Consider the following 19,916-nt stretch of genomic DNA (forward strand, 5'->3'; position numbering starts at 1 on the left):
TTTACTTACTAAGCTTTTAGCTTACCCCATTCCTTTTGTTTTCCTTAGCAGGGGCCGACGCGGGTACGTTTGGGCACACCCACTAGTATAGTAGAGGCTTGTAATAGTTGAACCATTAGGATGTTTGTTTTATTTTTTTGGTGGTTTGTATTAGGATCCTTCTTAGGGTCTACATTTTGATTTTGGTTGTAATTATACGGATGTAATAGTAAAAGTAGGTACTTTTGGAGAATGTAATTATAACTCTTTTGGGATTGTAAATAATACTCTTTTGGATTTTCTGGCTTTTATTGTTTTAAGTTTCGAGTCTTGGCGCGAGCTAGGCAGGCGGCCCGCTGATACCCTAGGGTTCGCCCTTGGGAGAAGTGGGGTCGTCACAGTTGGTATCAGAGCACCTAGGTTAGAGGACTTGGGCAATTGTGGGACATACGCGATAGGCATTAGGCATATTGGATTCTTTTAAGTTGAATGATATCTTTTAAGTTGAAATGCCGGTTGACTGACGACTTAATGTTTTGTAGGTATGGACCCAGGCAGTTCGAGTAGGAGGGGGCCAGAGGATCGACCGTTGCGTAAGCGGGCTATCCGTTATCGACAGAGGCTGGGAGAGCCTTACACTTTGTACTCCCCCTTCGGCCAGGTGTCGCGCCGACCCTGCGCGTGTTGGTATACTTACGGCTATCCCGACGAGATAGTCTTAGCATTGGATGATGAGCGTTATCACCTCGACATGACGGTCGAGACTCTGAGGGAGCAGCTTGAGGAGGCTAGACAGTTTAGCCGCTGGCAGGCGTTACGCGTTAGGGACTTGGAGCGGGACCTCCGGGACACACACCAGCACCTCTTCTCTTTGAAGAGGCAGCTTAGGGAGAGGGCCCGGAGTATCACGTTTGACTGCGGGGTCTTGCTAGATATGGCCGCGGAGGCACCCCCGCGAGCTACTGGGCCAGAGCAGATAGGCGAGATTGGTACTTTAGGTTCCGTTGGGGACCAGGGCCCTAGGGGAGGCGTTTAGGGTCGCTTTCGTCTTTTGATTAGCTGGTAGATTCCTTTTGTTAAAACTGGCATGACCACTTTCTTTCTTTATTTGGTTGGCCGACTAGATCTTGTTGCCGGAGTGCTCATGTGTACATTGGGTTTTGTACCGACTGGAGGTCGGTAATCTGTAAATCTTTTGGTGTGATTTTGTATATCTATGTATATATTTGAGTAGCATTTTGAATTTATCCTTTGTGTGTCTTTTGTTCGTACGCTTTACGTCCGTACTTTTGCTCATAGTCCGGATAATAAGTTTATGTGTAATGTTACGATCTATAGACGTTTGCACTTAAATGGCCTCCGGTACTCGAGGTGGAGGTAGAGGGCGAGCACAAAGCCCTGAAAGGGGACAAGGACCAGAGCAAGATCAAGTCGCTACAGCCATCCAGCGGATGGCCGATTTACTAGAGCAAATGACAAATCAACAGGGCCAAGGAAGCGGTATGGGGAATCCTGGACATAATCCGGGACATAATCCAGGCAATCACGAGAGTGAAGACCGTGCCTTGGAGCGATTCCAAAAATTCGCACCCCCAAAGTTTATCGGTGGGGCCGACCCTGACTTAGCGGAGGGTTGGCTAGACCGTATGTTAGACATATTTGCCGCGCTTAGGTATTCAGAGGAGCGGCAGATATCCTTTGCGGTCTTTCAGTTTGAAGGGGCCGCTCGAGCCTGGTGGAATGTAATCAAAGCCAAGTGGGAGCGCGAACAGACTCCTTGGACCTGGATCAACTTCACACGGGAGTTTAATGAAAAATATTTACCACCCATTGTGCAAGAAAAACGGGAAGATGATTTCATCCGCCTACGTCAAGGGGCCTCGAGTGTGGCGGAGTACGAAACTCAGTTCACTAAACTTTCTCGCTTTGCCCCAGAGCTGGTGTTAACGGAGCAGAAACGAATCCGTCGATTCGTTCAAGGTTTAAATGTGGAAATCCAGGAATCGCTAGCAGCGGCTCAGTTGAATACGTTTAGCCAAGCGCTAGAAAAAGCACAGCAAATTGAGACTGCCAGAGGACAGGTTAAAGCCTTCCACGATCGGAAAAGGAGGCAACCTAGCTCAAATGATTCCATGGTCGGACAAAGCTCGCGAAACGAGCCATCTGCCAAGATAAATAAAGGTACGGATGGTCCACGACCTGCAAGGACCCCGAATAACTTTGTGCGGGGTCAGGTAGTGCAAGAGGGGCCGAGGAGTGTCCAGCGTGGAGGGGCAAGTACAGCCGCCAAGTCAACCTGTGGTTTCTGTGGGGGCAATCACACCGATGAAAATTGCTGGAAGAATAGTTCGGTACGCAAATGCTTCAAATGTGGCAGCACCGAACATCTGATTGCCCGGTGCCCTAAGATGCAGAAGGATAGACTCAAACCACCGACTGGAGGGACCACCACAACTAAGCCGTCAACTACAGGGAAAAATCGACCCAAAGGGCCAGCAAGAGTCTATGCGATGGGTCAACCTGAGATGACAAATCCTTCATTTCTTCAAAAATCTTCAAGTTTTAGCTTCCATCTTGGGTTTGGATCTTGGAGCAACAACTTGGGTGCTTGATTAGTGAAGGTTAATCATCTACAAAGCTTAATTGAAGGTATGCCTCTTACTTGAAAGTTAAACTTTTGGGGTTTTAGTTTCTAAGCCATGGAAATGATGTATTATGTTATGATTATGGATTTATTTGATGGATTTGATGTGTATAGTGTAGTTTCATGGTTAATTTTAGTGTTATTTGGTTGCTGAAAATTCGGCCAAGAAGAGGAAAAAATTTGGGTTTCTTGCTAATGCTTTCCTTACTTGTTTTAGTTGAGAAATGGACTTGTAGTGGTTATGTTTGATGAATTGCCTCACTTGATTTGGTTGGTTACTTGCAAAAATCTGATTTGGGTTAAGAAACCATAAACTCCATTAGGCTAATTTAGCTTAGCTTGTGGTTAGTGAGATAGAGTTTAGTTAGTGAGAGGTTGGATTAAGTTCATTGGTGCAAATGAAATTTGGTTAGGGATTGTGGTTGATGTTTGTTAAATTTGGACTGATTTGGGAAGAGAATTTCGGACCAATTAAGAACTGAGATACATAAGGATTATTTGGTATCAAAATGGATAAAAATCTGGTATAAGAATCGTAGGAACGGACCGTGCGACTTCGGCGCGCGATAACGGCAAAACTGGGAAACAGGACAGTTTAGAGCCATGAGATACGGCCTTGCAAACAGGGCCTGTTTGGTAAACCGCAATGAAACAACTGGCACCATTTCATGCCTTTTTGACTTATACCTATTGAGATCTGGGTTGAGATGTCTAAATGAAAGTTGTAGCTCTTCCTCTTAGCTTCGAAACGGTGTCTCACCCGCCTTGATCCGACACTCCTAGCCTAATTTTTGACCAAAACAGTTTGAGATGGCCGATTTGGCCATTTCCGTTTGCCGTTCCGCGCGGACGTGTGCGGCCGTTTTGCCGTTTCCGCACTTGCGCGTGCCAAATTTTACCGTTTGGCTTATTTCAAGTACGTTAGTTGCCGTTTGTGATATATTGTGACATAATCTTCGATTTCAGACGGTGGTGAGTTAGGCGGTGCCGGTGGGGCCCACTATTAGCCAACACACAAAGTGAATTCCGCCTTTATACTACTGTTGGTATTTTGGGTAAGTATTCAGGCCGCTCTTATGTGTTAGTTGTTTATGTGTTTCGTTATGCGTAAAAAGGGTACCTAGGCGAGAGTGTACTTTATCGCGCTCGACCTAAACCCTAATTTGCGCGCTTATTTGTACATGACATATGTATATAAGAAATTTTGGAACTAAAACCCTTGAGCTTGTGGCTCGGGGTGACTTTTGTATAATTTTGTGAATTTTGTGAGTTTGAGGTTGAACTCAATACCTAGATGGACTATTCGAGCCGGTTAGGGTTTGGTCGAAGTCAGTCCAACCTGGATTGAGGTCACCAAGTTTGTGACCCGAGCTTGCGACTCAAGCTCAAGTTTGTGATTTCGTTCGCCTGGGCAAGTTTGTGAGGTGACTGGCCAGTGAGGGTGATAAGGTGTCGGTGGGTGTACAAGTGAAGTTCTACGGATCTTATTTATGGTCGACGGAGGGTCGACAGGAGATCACGCATGGCAAATGACTTGGCTTTGGAGCCACCCGTATCCTTATTATGTGATGTTACTTTTCTGCTTTTGCTTTACTCTTACTGTGTAATTGATACTACATGAAATTTACGCTTTTGCCCCTGTTTACTTACTAAGCTTTTAGCTTACCCCATTCCTTTTGTTTTCCTTAGCAGGGGCCGACGCGGGTACGTTTGGGCACACCCACTAGTATAGTAGAGGCTTGTAATAGTTGAACCATTAGGATGTTTGTTTTATTTTTTTGGTGGTTTGTATTAGGATCCTTCTTAGGGTCTACATTTTGATTTTGGTTGTAATTATACGGATGTAATAGTAAAAGTAGGTACTTTTGGAGAATGTAATTATAACTCTTTTGGGATTGTAAATAGTACTCTTTTGGATTTTCTGGCTTTTATTGTTTTAAGTTTCGAGTCCTGGCGCGAGTTAGGCAGGCGGACCGCCGATACCCTAGGGTTCGCCCTTGGGAGAAGTGGGGTCGTCACACAATAGCTGCATAGGATCCAAATTTTTAGGTTTCAGTTTAAAATAAAGCAATGTAGAGTGGCTTTATTAAGATGGAACAAGCAAAAGGAGAGCAATTATGGAAGAATTATACTGCAGATAAAGAAAGAGATGAATGAGATTAGGGATAGTACTGTGAGTGGAAAGGGGGTGAAATTGGCTCTGTTGAAAAAGAAGCTGATTGCTGCTTATAAGAATGAAGAGGTATATTGGAGTCAAAAAGCAAGACAAAAATGGTTATTGGAGGGAGATAAGAACACTAAATTCTACCATGCATGTGTGGCTGGAAGGAGGAAAAGAAATAGAATTGGGCTTCTCCAGAAAAGGGATGGGAACTGGTGCAAAGATGAGGAGGAAACTAGCACAGAAATTGTCCAATACTTTAAAGGAATCTTCAAGGCAGAGGATCCCCAGGGAATTGATGGCATCCTCAATGAAATTCCACGGTCCATAACCAGTATGATGAACAAGCAACTGACCTTACCTGTGTCTGAGCAGGAGGTTCACAGAGCTGTCTTCTCTATGCACCCAAACAAGTCACCTGGACCTGATGGTATGACCCCTTTATTCTATCAAAAGTTCTGGTCTGATATTAAGTTAGACTTGATTAATGCTGTTCAGAGTTTCTTTCATTCTGGCAATCTGCTTAGTGCTGTTAATGAGACTTTGATTTGTCTAATTCCTAAAGTCGACTCCCCTGTTGATATGTCCCAGTTTAGGCCTATTAGTCTCTGTAATGTGCTCTACAAAATTATTTCCAAAATTCTGGTTCATAGATTCAGAAGTGTTATCAGCTGTTGCATCAGTCCTTCTTAGTCAGCTTTTGTACCTGGCAGACAAATTCTAGATAACATCCTTGTGGCTCAGGAATGCATTCATTTTCTGAATAATAAAAGATCTGGTAAGGAGGGATTTATGGCAATTAAGCTAGATATGTCTAAAGCCTATGATAGGGTAGAGTGGATTTTTATAGAAAAACTTATGTTGAGGATGGGATTCTGTGAAAAATGGGTGGGGTGGATTATGGAGTGTATCTCTAGTGTGTCCTATGCAATCAATATTAATGGAGAGAAGAAGGGGTTTATTAAACCTTCTAGGGGGCTTAGACAGGGTGATCCTTTGTCTCCTTTCTTGTTTCTCATTTGTGCTGAAGGTTTCTCAGCTTTGCTCAATCAAGCTGTCAGACAGGGATAGATAACTGATCTTCAATTGTCTTTGGGTGGTCCTAGTCTTTCTCACCTCTTTTTTGCAGATGATTCATTAATATTCTGTAAGGCAAAGGAGGAAGAAGCAATGCAGCTGATGGAGGTTCTAAGGAAATATGGTGCTGCATCAGGCCAACTTATTAATTCTGAGAAGTCATCAATTTTTTTCAGCAAGAATGTTCCAGTAGGGGAAAGGTTGAAGGTGCTTGGGAAAGTAAGAGGGATGAAGGAGGTTAAACAGAGCAGGTACTTGGGGCTACCTCTGGTAATTGGCAGATCAAAAACACAAGTGTTTAACTTTGTCAAGGACAAGGTAGTTAGCAGAATTTCGGGTTGGAAAGAGCAGTTGCTTAGTTTGGCAGGCAAAGAAGTGTTACTGAAATCTGTGGTCATGGCTCTTCCAGCATATGTGATGTCGTGCTGCAGACTTCCAAAGGAACTGTGTAGGGGTATTGGGAGGGAGATGGCAAAGTTCTGGTGGGGTAGTAGGGGTGAGGAGAGGAGGATACATTGGTTAGGATGGGGGAAGCTATATGAGGTTAAACAGAATGGGGGATTGGGTTTTAGAGAGTTAGAAAATTTCAATTTGGCACTTCTGGCCAAACAGTTGTGGAGGATACTTACTAGACCAAATTTGCTAGTCAGTAAGCTACTTAAAGCCAAATACTTTAAAGGCACCTCAATCTGGAAGTTGAAGGGGAAACAGACTGATTAATGGTGCTGGAAAAGTATTCTGAGTGCAAGGTCACTATTGGAAGAGGGGGTGAGGAAGAGAGTAGGAGATGGGAGGTCTATAAACATATGGAAGGATAGATGGATTCCAGGGGTGGCTGGAGGGAAGGTGTACACACAGCAGGATTCTGGTTTGGGTCTGTGTAAAGTTAGTGAGTTGATAAAAAATGGGAGCTAGAATGAGGAGGTGCTGGGAAGGGTGTTTGCGCAGGAAGATAGAGAAAGGATTCTGCAGATTCCCTTGAGCCTGCAGGATACCAAGGATAGACTTTTCTGGGCATATTCTGCTACTGGGGAGTACACTGTCAAGTCGGGTTACAGGTTTGCCCAGGAGAGGAGGATAGGAAGGAAAGGGAGGAACAGTCTTGAGGAATCTGGTAGTAGGAATGAAGTAAATGCTAGGGGTTGGAAGATTCTATGGCAACTTAATATGAAGCATAAACTAAAACATTTTATTTGGAAATGCATGAAGGGGATTCTGCCAGCTAATGCAAACATCAAGGCTAGGTGTGCACAAGGTAATCCCTCATGTAAATGCTGTGATGTCTTCTCAGAGACGACTGAACATATGTTATTCCTATGTAGTCATGCAGAAGCTATTTGGAAAATGGCTCCAATTCAATGGGATGGGTTGGAAAGTTTGAGAGGAAAGTTTTGGTTGTGGTGGTCTGAGTTGGTGGAGGCAATAGCCAGGGAGAAGGGGGAGGAGCATATTACCTTCACAGTTAATCTACTATGGCAAATCTGGAAGGATAGGAATGAGATAAACTTCAAAGGGAAGGGTAGAGATCCGGGGGTAGTAGTACAGAGAGCTTTAACAGAATGGCTGGAGTATCAAGAGATTCAGGGTGTAGGAAGGAAGGAAGAGATGGAGATAAGGAAAAAAGAAGGGAAACAAGAAAGTTGGGTAGCCCCTGAGGAAGGATGGTTCAAATTGAATACTGATGCTGCCTTGAATCAGCAGGCAAAGAAAGCTGGTTGGGGTATTGTGGCTAGAGATTGGAAGGGGAAGCTGGTGGCTACTTGGGCCTGTCCTTCCTTTACTTGTTCAGCACCAATACTCGAGGAGGCATTGGCAATCAGATCTGCAATGGTTAAAGCTGCATTGGAAGGCTGGGAAAGAATTATCATAGAGTCAGATTGTAAGGTAGTCATAGATAAAATACTGAAGGATTCGGATGATGTGGTTATATCCACAATTTTGCAGGATATTAAGCTGCTAAAACATAACTTTGAGGAATGTTGTTTTTCCTTTGTTCGAAGGGAGTTCAACTTTGTTAGCCATAAGTTAGCTAAACTGGCTCTAAGTGTAGAGTCTGTTGTTGATTGGAAAACTTGTTTTCCAGTTTGGTTGCTTGACAGTGCGCAAGCAGACGTTAAGGAGCAGTTGCTCCAGGATGTGTAACTTGGTTTTGTTGAATGAAATGTTGCCGTTTGGAAAAAAAAAATATTAACACATCGCTCAGTCATTATTTACTGTAATTTTATAATTAAAACTCATAAAAATAATCAAATAAAAGCTATTTAAATACAGTGCGACATGATAAGACAAACACAACTAAAGTAATCGTATTTTCATTTTTTAGAAAAATGCAATCACCAAATCATTATTGTGTTTTTTTTTTTAAGAAAAAACTCTTTTTGGTTTAAGTATAATTAGAAATTTAGTACAAATGTACTAGTAAATTTAGTATAACTAATTAATAATTTCTGTTAGTAGATATGTATATTATTAGTATAATTGATAATATTAATTATGTTATATGTACTAATATACATTATATAATATTTATAACTCATAATATTATTATTATTATAAATTTATAACTAATTAAATTATATATATAATTTTTTAATGGGTGGTGGGGTGGGGGATAGGGCGGGGATATACTTCCCTGCTCCTCGCCCCATTTTTTAATTGGGAGGGAGGGAGGGGGAATTTTCGCCCCACCCGCCCCATTAACCCCCCAAGAGTAGCCGTCCCAATTGCCATCTCTAGGGAAACTTTAAAAGTGACATAAAGAATATCCTACTCAAACATGCATGCATAGAATTTTTTTTCTAGTAATTCCATTTTTTCTTTTCTTGGCTACCATTTTTGAAGGGAAAAGATGCAAAAAAAAAAAAAAAAAAGATCAGTAAGATGAAAAAAATATGTGCATGATGAATTATACACTAAAAGCATAAGATCGCATGTAAAATTTTTTTTGCTTAGATTGCATTTTTTTAGAAGAATTTTATAAAAAGACCTTCCTAGTGAACATGTATGGCCTTTAAAATAGAAAAAAAGTGAAAAATATGAGAAAGTCGTATATATGAAACAGAAATGATTAAGAAACATGTTTAGAAGATGAGTAGCCAGAAAGAAAAACTCAAGCATTAACTTAAGAGGTAATGTAAAATAAGAGAAACTCAAGAATTAACTTAAGAATTAACTGTCCTCAAGTTAAGTTCAGCTGATCGAGCCTACTTCGTAGGCGTTGCAAAATTTAGTATTTAACTTCTTTTCAATTCTGAAATACTTAAAAGCCAACAATTTGTATATATTTTTTTTTTGTATTTTCAATTTTGATGACTAAAGGCCCTAGAATCATCAATCTCATGACAATAGAGGCTTATCAAATCAAACTCAAGCAGCTTCCCCAAACAATATCACCGAAGGATTTTACTAATTCAACAATTGCTATAAAAATTTCCTTTGATGGTGAACTGTAGAAAAAGACTCATTTTGTATGCTACTAAATCAAGAAACTAGAAAACAAGTTTGTTTGTTCTCTTAATCAGTCCAGTTTACCAAGATATAGAAAGATTACATTTTGTTTTTTGCTAAACAATCGGTCTAGCTTACCAAGATAAAGAAAGATTACATTACTGCACCATTTGAATTTTTTTTGGAGACAGTACTTCTTGTTAAAAGCCACCAATACAGTTTTATATGTACCATTCGAGTTTAAGCGATTAGGGGAAAATCTTTAGGGCGAATATATTATTACTTGACTTCACTACTAATGTATGAGTAGCCTAACGAAGAAATATGGATTAAATAATCCATTGATGCTGATCAAAATGAAACTAAGCCTATCATGTCAATTGACCCTAGTGGGCCGCATTTTGAAATTTCCAAACGCAAGCCCAATTAAAAACATATAAAATTGGGTTCGGGTTTGACCCTTTTAGGTTTGAAAAAAAGGCTCAAGCTCATATCTTTATGTTTATTGGGGTCAGGCCGGGAGAAAGATTAGGCATTAGGGCTTGCGCACATTGGGCTTTGTTCTGACATTCATACGTTAAAATATTATATATCATTAAAATCACAAATTATTAATTGAATATATCAAGTTTAGAAAATTAAGACAAGACAACCATAAGTGAAACCATCCAAATCTTTCATTACAGAGAGAGAGAGAGTAGCATACTGTGGCCTTTCATTGCACGTCAACGAAAATAGATATACATGTAGACGCCATATATAAATTACTAAATGGTATTACAGAATTGAATTGCGTTGATTTGTATTTTTCCCAGCATGTACATCATAAACATCTTGTCCTCAGTACTGTTTTTTATTGCATTGGTAACATGATTTTTCCTCATCATGAACAGAACGTGGATAAACAAAAAGACGATACCAGTGGCTTAACATGATTTTTTCTCGAAGCAAGCAAAGCTGCATGCTAAATTGCTGGCATCTGGTGAAGTAAAACAAAGTGCCAGTTAAGTCTCGTTCCATTCATTACCAAGTCAAAATTGTAGGAAGTATTGAATGTTTACAAAACTTGGCTTTGTCTAAGGGATGATTATTTTATAGGGTACTGAAAAAATAATGTTCAATTCAGGCAGTGCTCATACAAATGGAAGTACTAAATATGATGTGCATACTTAAATGGGTATTGAAAAATAAATTAAGGGACAACAAATAAGCGTCCATTGGATACTTAGTAAAAAAATCCTTAAAGATTTGCAAGTCCATGATGTAATCCTAATCGATATGTATGACTAATAAATTGGATTTCAGTTGAATACTGCTCACCTTAATTTGATAAGTCTTTTTCAATAATCCGCCGGCAAAACTTAAACTATAGATTACAGATTCAGTTGCTTGAGAGAGTGAATTCCGATCGCAAATTAACAAGGTAATTTGATTACGAAACTACATTTGAAAGAAGTGGTCCTCATTGCATTAGTAATCGTCAACTCGCAGGAAGTTGTAATAGAAAATTGAGAAGTTTAAATCATAAATGTCAAAGTCTATTAGTTTCATGAATAAAAAATTGTATCTCACATTAGTTCAAAAGATAGAGTAAGAGCGTTTTATGTGGTACATAAGGATCAATGTTAGAATCCTGACTTACATATTAGATTTTTTTGATAAATTTTCTCGAGTGTTTCTCCTATGGTGATATTAGAGTTAGGTTACAAGACTGGGTTAGTCATAGGCAAGTAAATTCTTTTTGGATTGGTGAAATTCGCTTCTTGAAGCTAAGGTGGACTTGCATTGAGTGTTAAAGTGGAATTGAAGAAGAGCTAATAAACTTGGATTTAATGTGAGAAATTTCTCATGACGGGAAAGATTGTTAGGTTCAATATATAAATAAGGGATTGAAGTTTAACAGTTTAAATTTTTGGATCAATATTGAATTTTTGACTTACATATTGAACCTTTTTGATAAACTCTTTCGAGTGTTTCTCCCTAACAAAATTAAGAGAACCTAGCTATGGTGGGTAGACTTTCATCGGTACAATGTTTATATCGCCTATAAATTAGCATATGATACATACAAACAGGATTTAAATGACACTTGTCCTCATTGGTTCAAAAGAATTGTAGACCATGGATGTAGGGTTTGAAAAAATGTGTAAACATGAAATGCTTAAGGTTCTATGATACATTTGTTTTAACTTATGATATGGGTAAAATTTGCCCAAAGTCATTTTCCGTGGCTCATCTCCAATTATTTTTTTCTGTATTTTCTTATTCAAGGTATATAATAAGTTTTATAAGTGGAAGAAATCAAAGTGTTATAGGGAGGCAAAAGAGTTTGAAAGTCAAATTACGAACGTACAATTACCTAATTAACATAGCCAGAGGTCCTGGGTACATTACAAATCTATTTATTTACTTGAATGATACATAAATGTATAGGTATGTGATATGTAAATATCGATTCTGAACTATGTCAATATCATCACAAGCAACAATTAAAAAGAAAAATAACATCCAATAATATGGCTGATCGCATTTCTTCATGTAATGAAAGTTATCATAAAATTAAAGAGATGATTAACCAAACATATTGTGGCTGCCAATGAACCTTACTCATTGTTTCAATTGTCAACTTGATCTACACCTATTCCCTCCACTCCCTATGAAAAACAATAAAAAGGAACAAAGAAAAAAAAGAAAAGAGCAGTGTTTATATTTTGAAGAACATGATACACATAATAATTTACCGTAGACAAGCATTGATGCACCATGAAACATATCAAGTGTCGGCATCAAGTACCGCACCTATTCTTCATATAATGAAACGAAAAATAACATCCAATAATATGACTGATTGTATTTCTTCACATAATGAAAGTTACCACAAAATCAAAAAGATGATGAACCAAACATACTGTGGCTGCCAATGAACCTTACTTATTGTTTATAATTGTCAACTTGATCTGCACCTATTTCCTCCATTCCCTAACAAAAACAATAAAATGGAACAAAGACAAAAAAAGAAAAGAGTAGTGTTTATATTTTGAAGAATATGATACACAAAATAATTACAGTAGACAAGCATTGATGTGCCATGAAACGTATCAAGTGTCTCATCAAGTTTTGCTATTTTTGGTATAGTATTTCTTCCACTCCCTAACAAAAATAATAACATGGAACAAAGACAAAAAAAGAAAAGAGTAGTCTTCATATTTGAAGAATATGATACACAAAATAATTTACAGTAGACAAGCATTGATGTGCCATGAAATGTATCAAGTGTCGGCATCAAGTTTTGCTATTTTTGGTATAGTATTTCTTGTTATTTTAGTTTTAAGGTAGGATTTTTGCTTCATAACACAACTTTTTGATATAGAGTTTCGCATAACTTGTTCTTCAAATGGCTAATTACTTAAGTTGGAACGGTCCATTTTAAGACAACATGTGAGTAACAATATGCAAAATTAGTACTTAATTTTTTACGGGCTTTGCGTTCCATATGAATAAACGAGCTACTTCTCCAATCAAAGTCGCAAAATTCTTAAAGTTCTTGACTACGCCCTATTGTCCCTAATCCTTTGACCCTAATCCATACATTTTATATTACCCATTACATTGCTATCCTCACCTTCATTTCCTTCCTTTTTGTTTCTTTAGGTGCTTAAGACTTAAAAGTCCCATGAACCCTTCACTTAAGTTCACCAACCTCTCATATAAATCTAGTAAACATAGACTAGAACATCAAAAAAAATGTCATAAACTCATTCTATAATTTTCATGACTTTTTGTTAAGTTTTTGAAAAAATAATGTTAAGTTCAGAAAGTGCTCAAATGTGAAAGAACTAACAAATGTACTGCTTGTATATATACTAGAGAAGGGGGTTTTGGCTAATAGGTGTTCCAATCAACAAATGCATCAGGTGTTAATTTCTTGAAAAAATGAAATTAATTTGGGACAATTATTAAGTGTAGGGTTGTAATTAATGTGAGTACATGCCTTTGCATAATAAATTAGATGTATCTCAGGTGTAATAACGCATGACTCCGGGTCACCTTTTAAAAAATTCCATATGGTAATAGAAAGTAAATTAAGGTTCAAATTAGTGTCCATTGGATCCTTAGTAAAAAATCCTAAAAGATTTGCAAGTCCAACATCAATCCAGACGTAAATGCAATCCTAAAATTTATTCGATTTCCATTGACTTCAGATCATCTTTCTTAAATAAGATTTTTTTCAATAATACACCGGCAAAATTCAAGCTTTGAATTCATAGATGGAGAGATGGATCAGTTCACAATGCTCGGACATACTGCAAATTCAGATATTTGACGGCAAGTGTTTTGCAATCCTAGTAGATAATGAAAAGAAGATTACCTGTTACTTGTTGGCTTGTGTTTTTGATATTTCGAGACCAAAAGTGATATAGAATTGATATTGAAAAAACTTCAGTTCTTTGAGAGTGTGAAATATTAAATAGCAAATTAACAATGTACTTGACCATGAAATTAATTACATGATAAAGAAGTGGTCCTCATTATTTACTGTCAACTAAGACAAAGTTGTAATGGAAGATTAGAGAAGTTGCCTCATAGATATCAAAGTCCAAGTTGCAAACTCCATCAAAATCTTCGATATTTCAAACAATTAGCAAGGTGAGATGACTAACAGAAGCTAGCTTGGGTAGACTTTTATGGGTTCAAAATTTGTAAGATCCATAAATCAACCGGCATGATCTTGTACACTCCAAAATGGTCGGACACGTGCAAACATAGACGGAACCAGAAAATATAAGTTGAGAGGGCGAACTTCAGTGTATCTAAACTTACACATATAATCTAAAAACATTTTTAGCTTTCTGTCAGGACAAGAATTTAAACTTATAAAGAGTGTTTTTGAAAATTTTTAATTTTATAAGAGAGAAAAATTAAATTTTATAAAACTTGGGGGGCTGAGGCCCCTAGAGGTGGCAAATCAACCTACTGAACTAAATTTACCCATACCCGCCCATGAATAGATAGGTATGGGTATCTTAAATTTTTGTATATGGGTATAAATGGGTTATCCAATAATACCCATTTAATAAATGGGTATTATTGGGTAACCCATCAAACCCAATTAACCCATTTAGAATTCTCTTCCCCTAAATCTCTTCTTTTCCCCGTCCATTTTTTTTCAAAATTTTCATTTTGTCATGATGTTAACTACTTTTGTTTCATTATTATTATTATTTGTTGGTTTTATTTTATTATTTTATTTTCTCTTAATTTGTTAATTTGCTCATTTTTCGGCATTACCAATTTATGATAAATTTAAGCCTCTTTTCTTATCTTTCTAAAATCAAATTTTAAATTTATCTATGAAAAAAATGTTAGGGGTTCAAAATTTTTGGATTAAATTTTTATATTAACTTTTATAGTACTTAGTTCAAATTTTTATATTCTTATTATTCAATTATTAAATAATATGTAATTTTGTGAAATAGAGTATAAATGAAAAAAAATGGTAATTAGGCTTATTGAACATTATAAGTAAATATTTAAAACTAATGATGGGTACAAAGAGCGGTATAAATTGATAACTTAGTTTGCAAAAATGAATTTAAATGAATTTACAAAAAATTAAAATAAATGGGTTATAAATGGATAATTGGGTTACCCAATTCATTTTTTTTACTTACTCATTTATACCCATCTAATTAAATGTGTATAAATGGATTGACTCACTTATACCCATTACCCATTTTACCCAACCCAAACCCGCCCCCATTTTGACACCTCTAGAGGCCCCTTCCATCCTCCCTAGATCTGTCCTTGCATACAAATGGGTTTAAAATGACATATGTATAGTATTTTGCTCAAAAGATTTGTAGACAATCGATGTTGGCTGTACAAAAAAAAAAAAAAACACATATGCATGTAAATGTCTTTTGGACTCCACATAAATTGCTCTTTAATAGCCCTCTACTAAACTGATGATTTTGGTAATGTTTGCCCAACATTATCGACCGCTGCTCATTACAAATCTCTGTAACCTACCCATACCATACTATAATACCAAATGTACAGTTTGCATGAATGGCGAGCCATTTATGTAACGAAATATATAAGTATCAACATACGGCATTATTGTCACCATCAACAGTTAAAACTGCGATGACATTTAAAATCAAGAGTAATCATGTTCCTTCATATACTATAGAAGTAAGAATCATAAAATAAGATAACCAAATGCGAATCGGTTGTCAAATGGACCTCGTTCCTTCTTCCCTCCCCCATGAAAGAAAAAGGAAGAAACATCAATAGTCATATTCTGCGAGAACCAAAGCATAATTTCTTGCCTTTTGTTTGCAAGGCAGGATCATGTGTTCCTGGAAGAGCTAAGTTGGGGGAGATGTACCGTACGGATCATGGGTTGGAAAGATAGCCAGAACAATCAATTCGAAGTCTAAGTCCAACGCATGGCAACATAGGGTTAACAATATTCAAACTTAGCAAATTGTTTATTTATAGGGCTTCGTGTCCCATGTGAATAAACACGCTACTTCGCCAATCAAAGGCAGCAAAATTCTTAAGATTTTGGATCACCAATCTGCTTTATTGTCCCCAAACCTTGACTCTTTTTTTGTCTTTTTAGAGTAGTAATCCTAGATTATTATAACTTCGTTCTAAATTAAAGGAATTGAAAGTCTAATTAAGCCTTCATCAAAAGTCAACGATCTGCCATATAAATCTAGTAAACGGAGTGTAGAACAGGATTAAGATAGGTACGGTTGGGTTTGCTGTAGTTGAATACAATTGTTGCATTTCTTTCACAATTTGAAGCTGACTTGAATTGAAGACACGTTTGTATATATGCATTGAATTGGTGCACGCTAAAAAAAATTATAACAATATTACAGAAGCATACATCATATTGTGTAAAAAGGACAATAATCTGACAATTGTATAAAAATTCTAATCATATTGGACCTTGATCTGTTTAGGACTTTAGAAAGGCGCCATAATCTACTTCAATAATTTCCCTTTTTCTTGTAAGCATACATGTGACGAGTCCTTATTAAGGCATTAAAATGGCCAACTTCTGGGTTTTCCGAAATTAGTTACCGAAGCCTCACGTAAAGAGTGCACATTGGAGACACGCCAACTATAGTACACACTAAATAAAAATCTTTAGCTCTCGTTGACATTTGACAAATGTCGAGATCAATTTAAGACTTCAAAGAATTTGCTTCGTACTAATCCCATGTCTAGTATACTTGGGTGTCACAAATTGAGTTCTGTTCAATTCAAACCTATTTGTATAAATTTTACTATATATAGTATAAATTCATACAATTTGAATGTAGATTTAATTTTGTCAATTAATGTAATTAAATTGATATAATATTTATAATTCATGCAAAAATTGTATGAATTATAAATATTATATCAATTTAATTATATTAATTGACAAAATTAAATCTACATTCAAATTGTATGAATTTATACTATAACTTATATAAAAAATAATAATATTAGATAGAACTCAACTTGTGAGCCCCGTTTCCGTGAGAGTCACTCCTATAAATGAAATGCACATGAGGTTGGAAGATCTCCAGGCCAAGACAGCGTTAGAAGTGATCATCATCTACAAACCATGGTTGCCATTTCTTCCCCACATTTTGTTATATTTCCTTTCATGGCGAAAGGCCACACCATTCCTCTTCTCTACCTTGCTCGCCTCCTTTGGCAGCGCCATGTCTCCGTCACAATATTCACTACCCCGGCAAACTCTCTCTCGATCCGAGCTACTCTCCATGATACTTCTATCTCCATTATCGAACTAACCTTCCCAGAAAGCATTGATGGAATCCCATCAGGAGTTGAAAGTACTGATAAACTTCCATCTATGTCATTGTTTATTGACTTTGCAACTGCAACAAAACTCATGCAGCCACAATTTGAACAAGCACTTGAGGGTCTCCAACCCGTCAGCTGTATCGTCTCTGATCACTTTATGGGATGGACTCAAGATTCTGCTGCAAAGCTGGGAATTCCTAGAATAGGTTTCTCTGGAATGAGCTGCTTTGGAATGACCATGTATGAAACACTTGGTAGACAGAAGCCACATGCTCTCACATCTTCACTTGATGAGCCCTTTTCGATTCCAAACTTCCCTAAATTGACCTTAACAAGGAGTGATTTTGATCCACCATTCGATCAACTCGAACCAAAAGGTCCATGGGTCAATTTCATCATTGAGCAGACAATCGCACTCGCAAACAGCTATGGTTTAATTGTCAACAGCTTCTATGAGCTCGAATCTTCTTACATGGATTACTGGAATCGATGTATAGGACCTAAATCGTGGTGTCTTGGCCCTTTTTGCATTGCGAAAGCAAAGACGGTAGAAGACGAATCTACCAAGCCAAAGTGGAAGCAGTGGCTCGATGACAAAGCCATGATTGGAGAATCAGTTCTCTACGTAGCATTTGGCACTCAAGCAGAAGTATCAGAAGAGCAGATTCTTGAAATAGCCAAGGGCTTAGAGCAATCTTATGTGAACTTCTTGTGGGTGATAAGACCAAAAGCCATGGAGATACTGAAAGGATTTGAAGAGAGGGTAAAAGATAGAGGGTTGATGGTGAAAGAGTGGGTTGATCAAATGGAGATACTTCAGCACAAGAGTGTAAAAGGATTCTTGAGTCATTGTGGATGGAATTCGGTCACCGAAGCCATATGTGCTGGAGTTCCCATTTTGGCAATGCCATTCATGGCTGAGCAATACCTGAATGCGAGACTTGTTGCTGAGGAGATCAGTGTTGGGCTGAGAATTAGGCCGAGCAACGGATCAGTAAGGGGCTTTGTGAAATCTGAGGAAGTGGAGGAGAGGGTTAGAGAAATGATCGAAGGTAGAAAAGGCGAGGAGATAAGGAAGAAGACGAAGAAGGTTGGAGAAGCTGCAGTCAATGCAATGAGAGAAGGTGGTTCCTCATGGAAAACTTTAGATCAACTCATCATTGATGTGAGTAACTATGAAGCAATTAGCTAGTTAAGAGAAAGATAACTCATGTAATCAACTATTTTACCAAGAGTGCTTCTCATGCCAATAGAGAAGCAAAACTTTGTTTCTTGTTCATCTCTTAAGTTGACAATACGGAGTCAACTCAGAATAATTGTACTATGTTTTTCTTTCTGAGCTATGTAGAAGAAATGAAATTAAGTTTGATATTTTTAAGGTGGAGTTACGAATTTAAAGAATTAATGAAAGAAATAACAAGAATACTATGCAAATTGCAGGCATGAGAAGGAAACATTTTATTCCTGTTTGATTATTTAGCAAAGAATTCAAAAATCTGTACTAAGTTGAATCATCCAAACAATCCCGTTAAATCGGGTTCAACATATTTTCCCAATACCGGCTAAATCCTGCAAGAATGGTATATACGGGCTATCTAGGTAAAGTTAGAAGCAAAGCATTTGATCATAAACTAGGTGCTGGAATGATCCGCACTTGAACTCTGGTGTAGAATATATGATGTTAAAATATTCATTTTTATCATGTCTATACTTTACAAAGTGAAAGAATAATGATAACTCAGAACTCGATTCTAGATGTGAACTGATTTAAACATAATCCTTACAAACTAAGAAATTTATTAAATTTGAACATGACTGGTCCTCTTATGTTTTTAGCCACTTGATGCCTTTTTAACAAAACTTTCTCATTGAAATTTTGAAGTTAAGATGAATATATATATATATATATATATATATAATTCATCTACAAAAAAATGACTCTAAATCACTACATTCCTAATTGATAGATATAAATATGGAAATCCCTAAATCAAGGAGGTGGATTATCTATTAATTTGTTTCTATCACTTAAGTCGTATGGTTTAATGTATCATTTTCCTATATGTATTGCAACTCAAAATAAAACTGCATCTTTTTACTCTGTATGAGTTCACAAGAACACAATCCTTACGGGTGCATTTGAACATGGATATTAATTGGTTGAGCCTATTGATCCGTAATTGATAAACCAGACAAATTCAAAACCTTTGCCAGCTGGTTTTTTAGCAAAGCGTACCAAAACAGCTGAATCGTCACATATCTTGCTCAGTTGGTGGATCCAAAAGAGCTAAGGTTCTCATATGATGATTGATGATGATGAATTGAAGTGGGATAGAAGATGAATGAGTTTAGAAACTGAGAGAAAGTTCGGATTTTTCAGTTGGGAGAAAAGATTCATATTGAATGCAGAAAGGATTAATGCTTTGGGCTATAGGGGGCACATATAATTATTCAACCATTTATTTCTAACATACATGAGAAAATTACAAAATAGGCAGCTCTATTGTTGGATGCAAGAATTCCAACCTACACAGATGACTGAAGCCCAATAATCCCACAACCAACCCTTGCACCATCATTCCAGTAGTCCTGCTATGTTCATGTCCACCTTCTCCCAGATCATCCGGATCGGTATGCACAATAACCACCCGTCCCAATATGAAGTGTCCACAATTAAATGGAATCTAAAAGTTTTTGATTGAGACCTCATCAACCCCATCTGCACCAGCAATAATATTCCCGGCATGACGATTTTGATCAGATGGTGCTCCGTGA

General features: G+C 37.4%; 1 protein-coding gene across 1 annotated transcript; it reads left to right on the plus strand.

Moving 5' to 3' along the window:
- Positions 1-16,878: 16,878 nt before the first annotated feature.
- On the plus strand, positions 16,879-18,519 carry LOC113714157 (UDP-glycosyltransferase 90A1-like). Its single transcript, XM_027237953.2, has one exon. The coding sequence runs from the start codon at positions 16,939-16,941 to the stop codon at positions 18,331-18,333; it is 1,395 nt and encodes a 464-aa protein (XP_027093754.1). The 5' UTR covers positions 16,879-16,938; the 3' UTR covers positions 18,334-18,519.
- The last annotated feature ends 1,397 nt before the right edge of the window (positions 18,520-19,916 follow it).

This window comes from Coffea arabica, chromosome 4c, assembly GCF_036785885.1.
Source record: "Coffea arabica cultivar ET-39 chromosome 4c, Coffea Arabica ET-39 HiFi, whole genome shotgun sequence".
Taxonomy (NCBI): Eukaryota; Viridiplantae; Streptophyta; class Magnoliopsida; order Gentianales; family Rubiaceae; genus Coffea; species Coffea arabica.

What these genes read in the sequence shown, in the direction of transcription:
- LOC113714157 (XM_027237953.2), top strand. Translation starts at nt 16,939, where the DNA reads ATGGTTGCCATTTCTTCCCCACATTTTGTTATATTTCCTTTCATGGCG.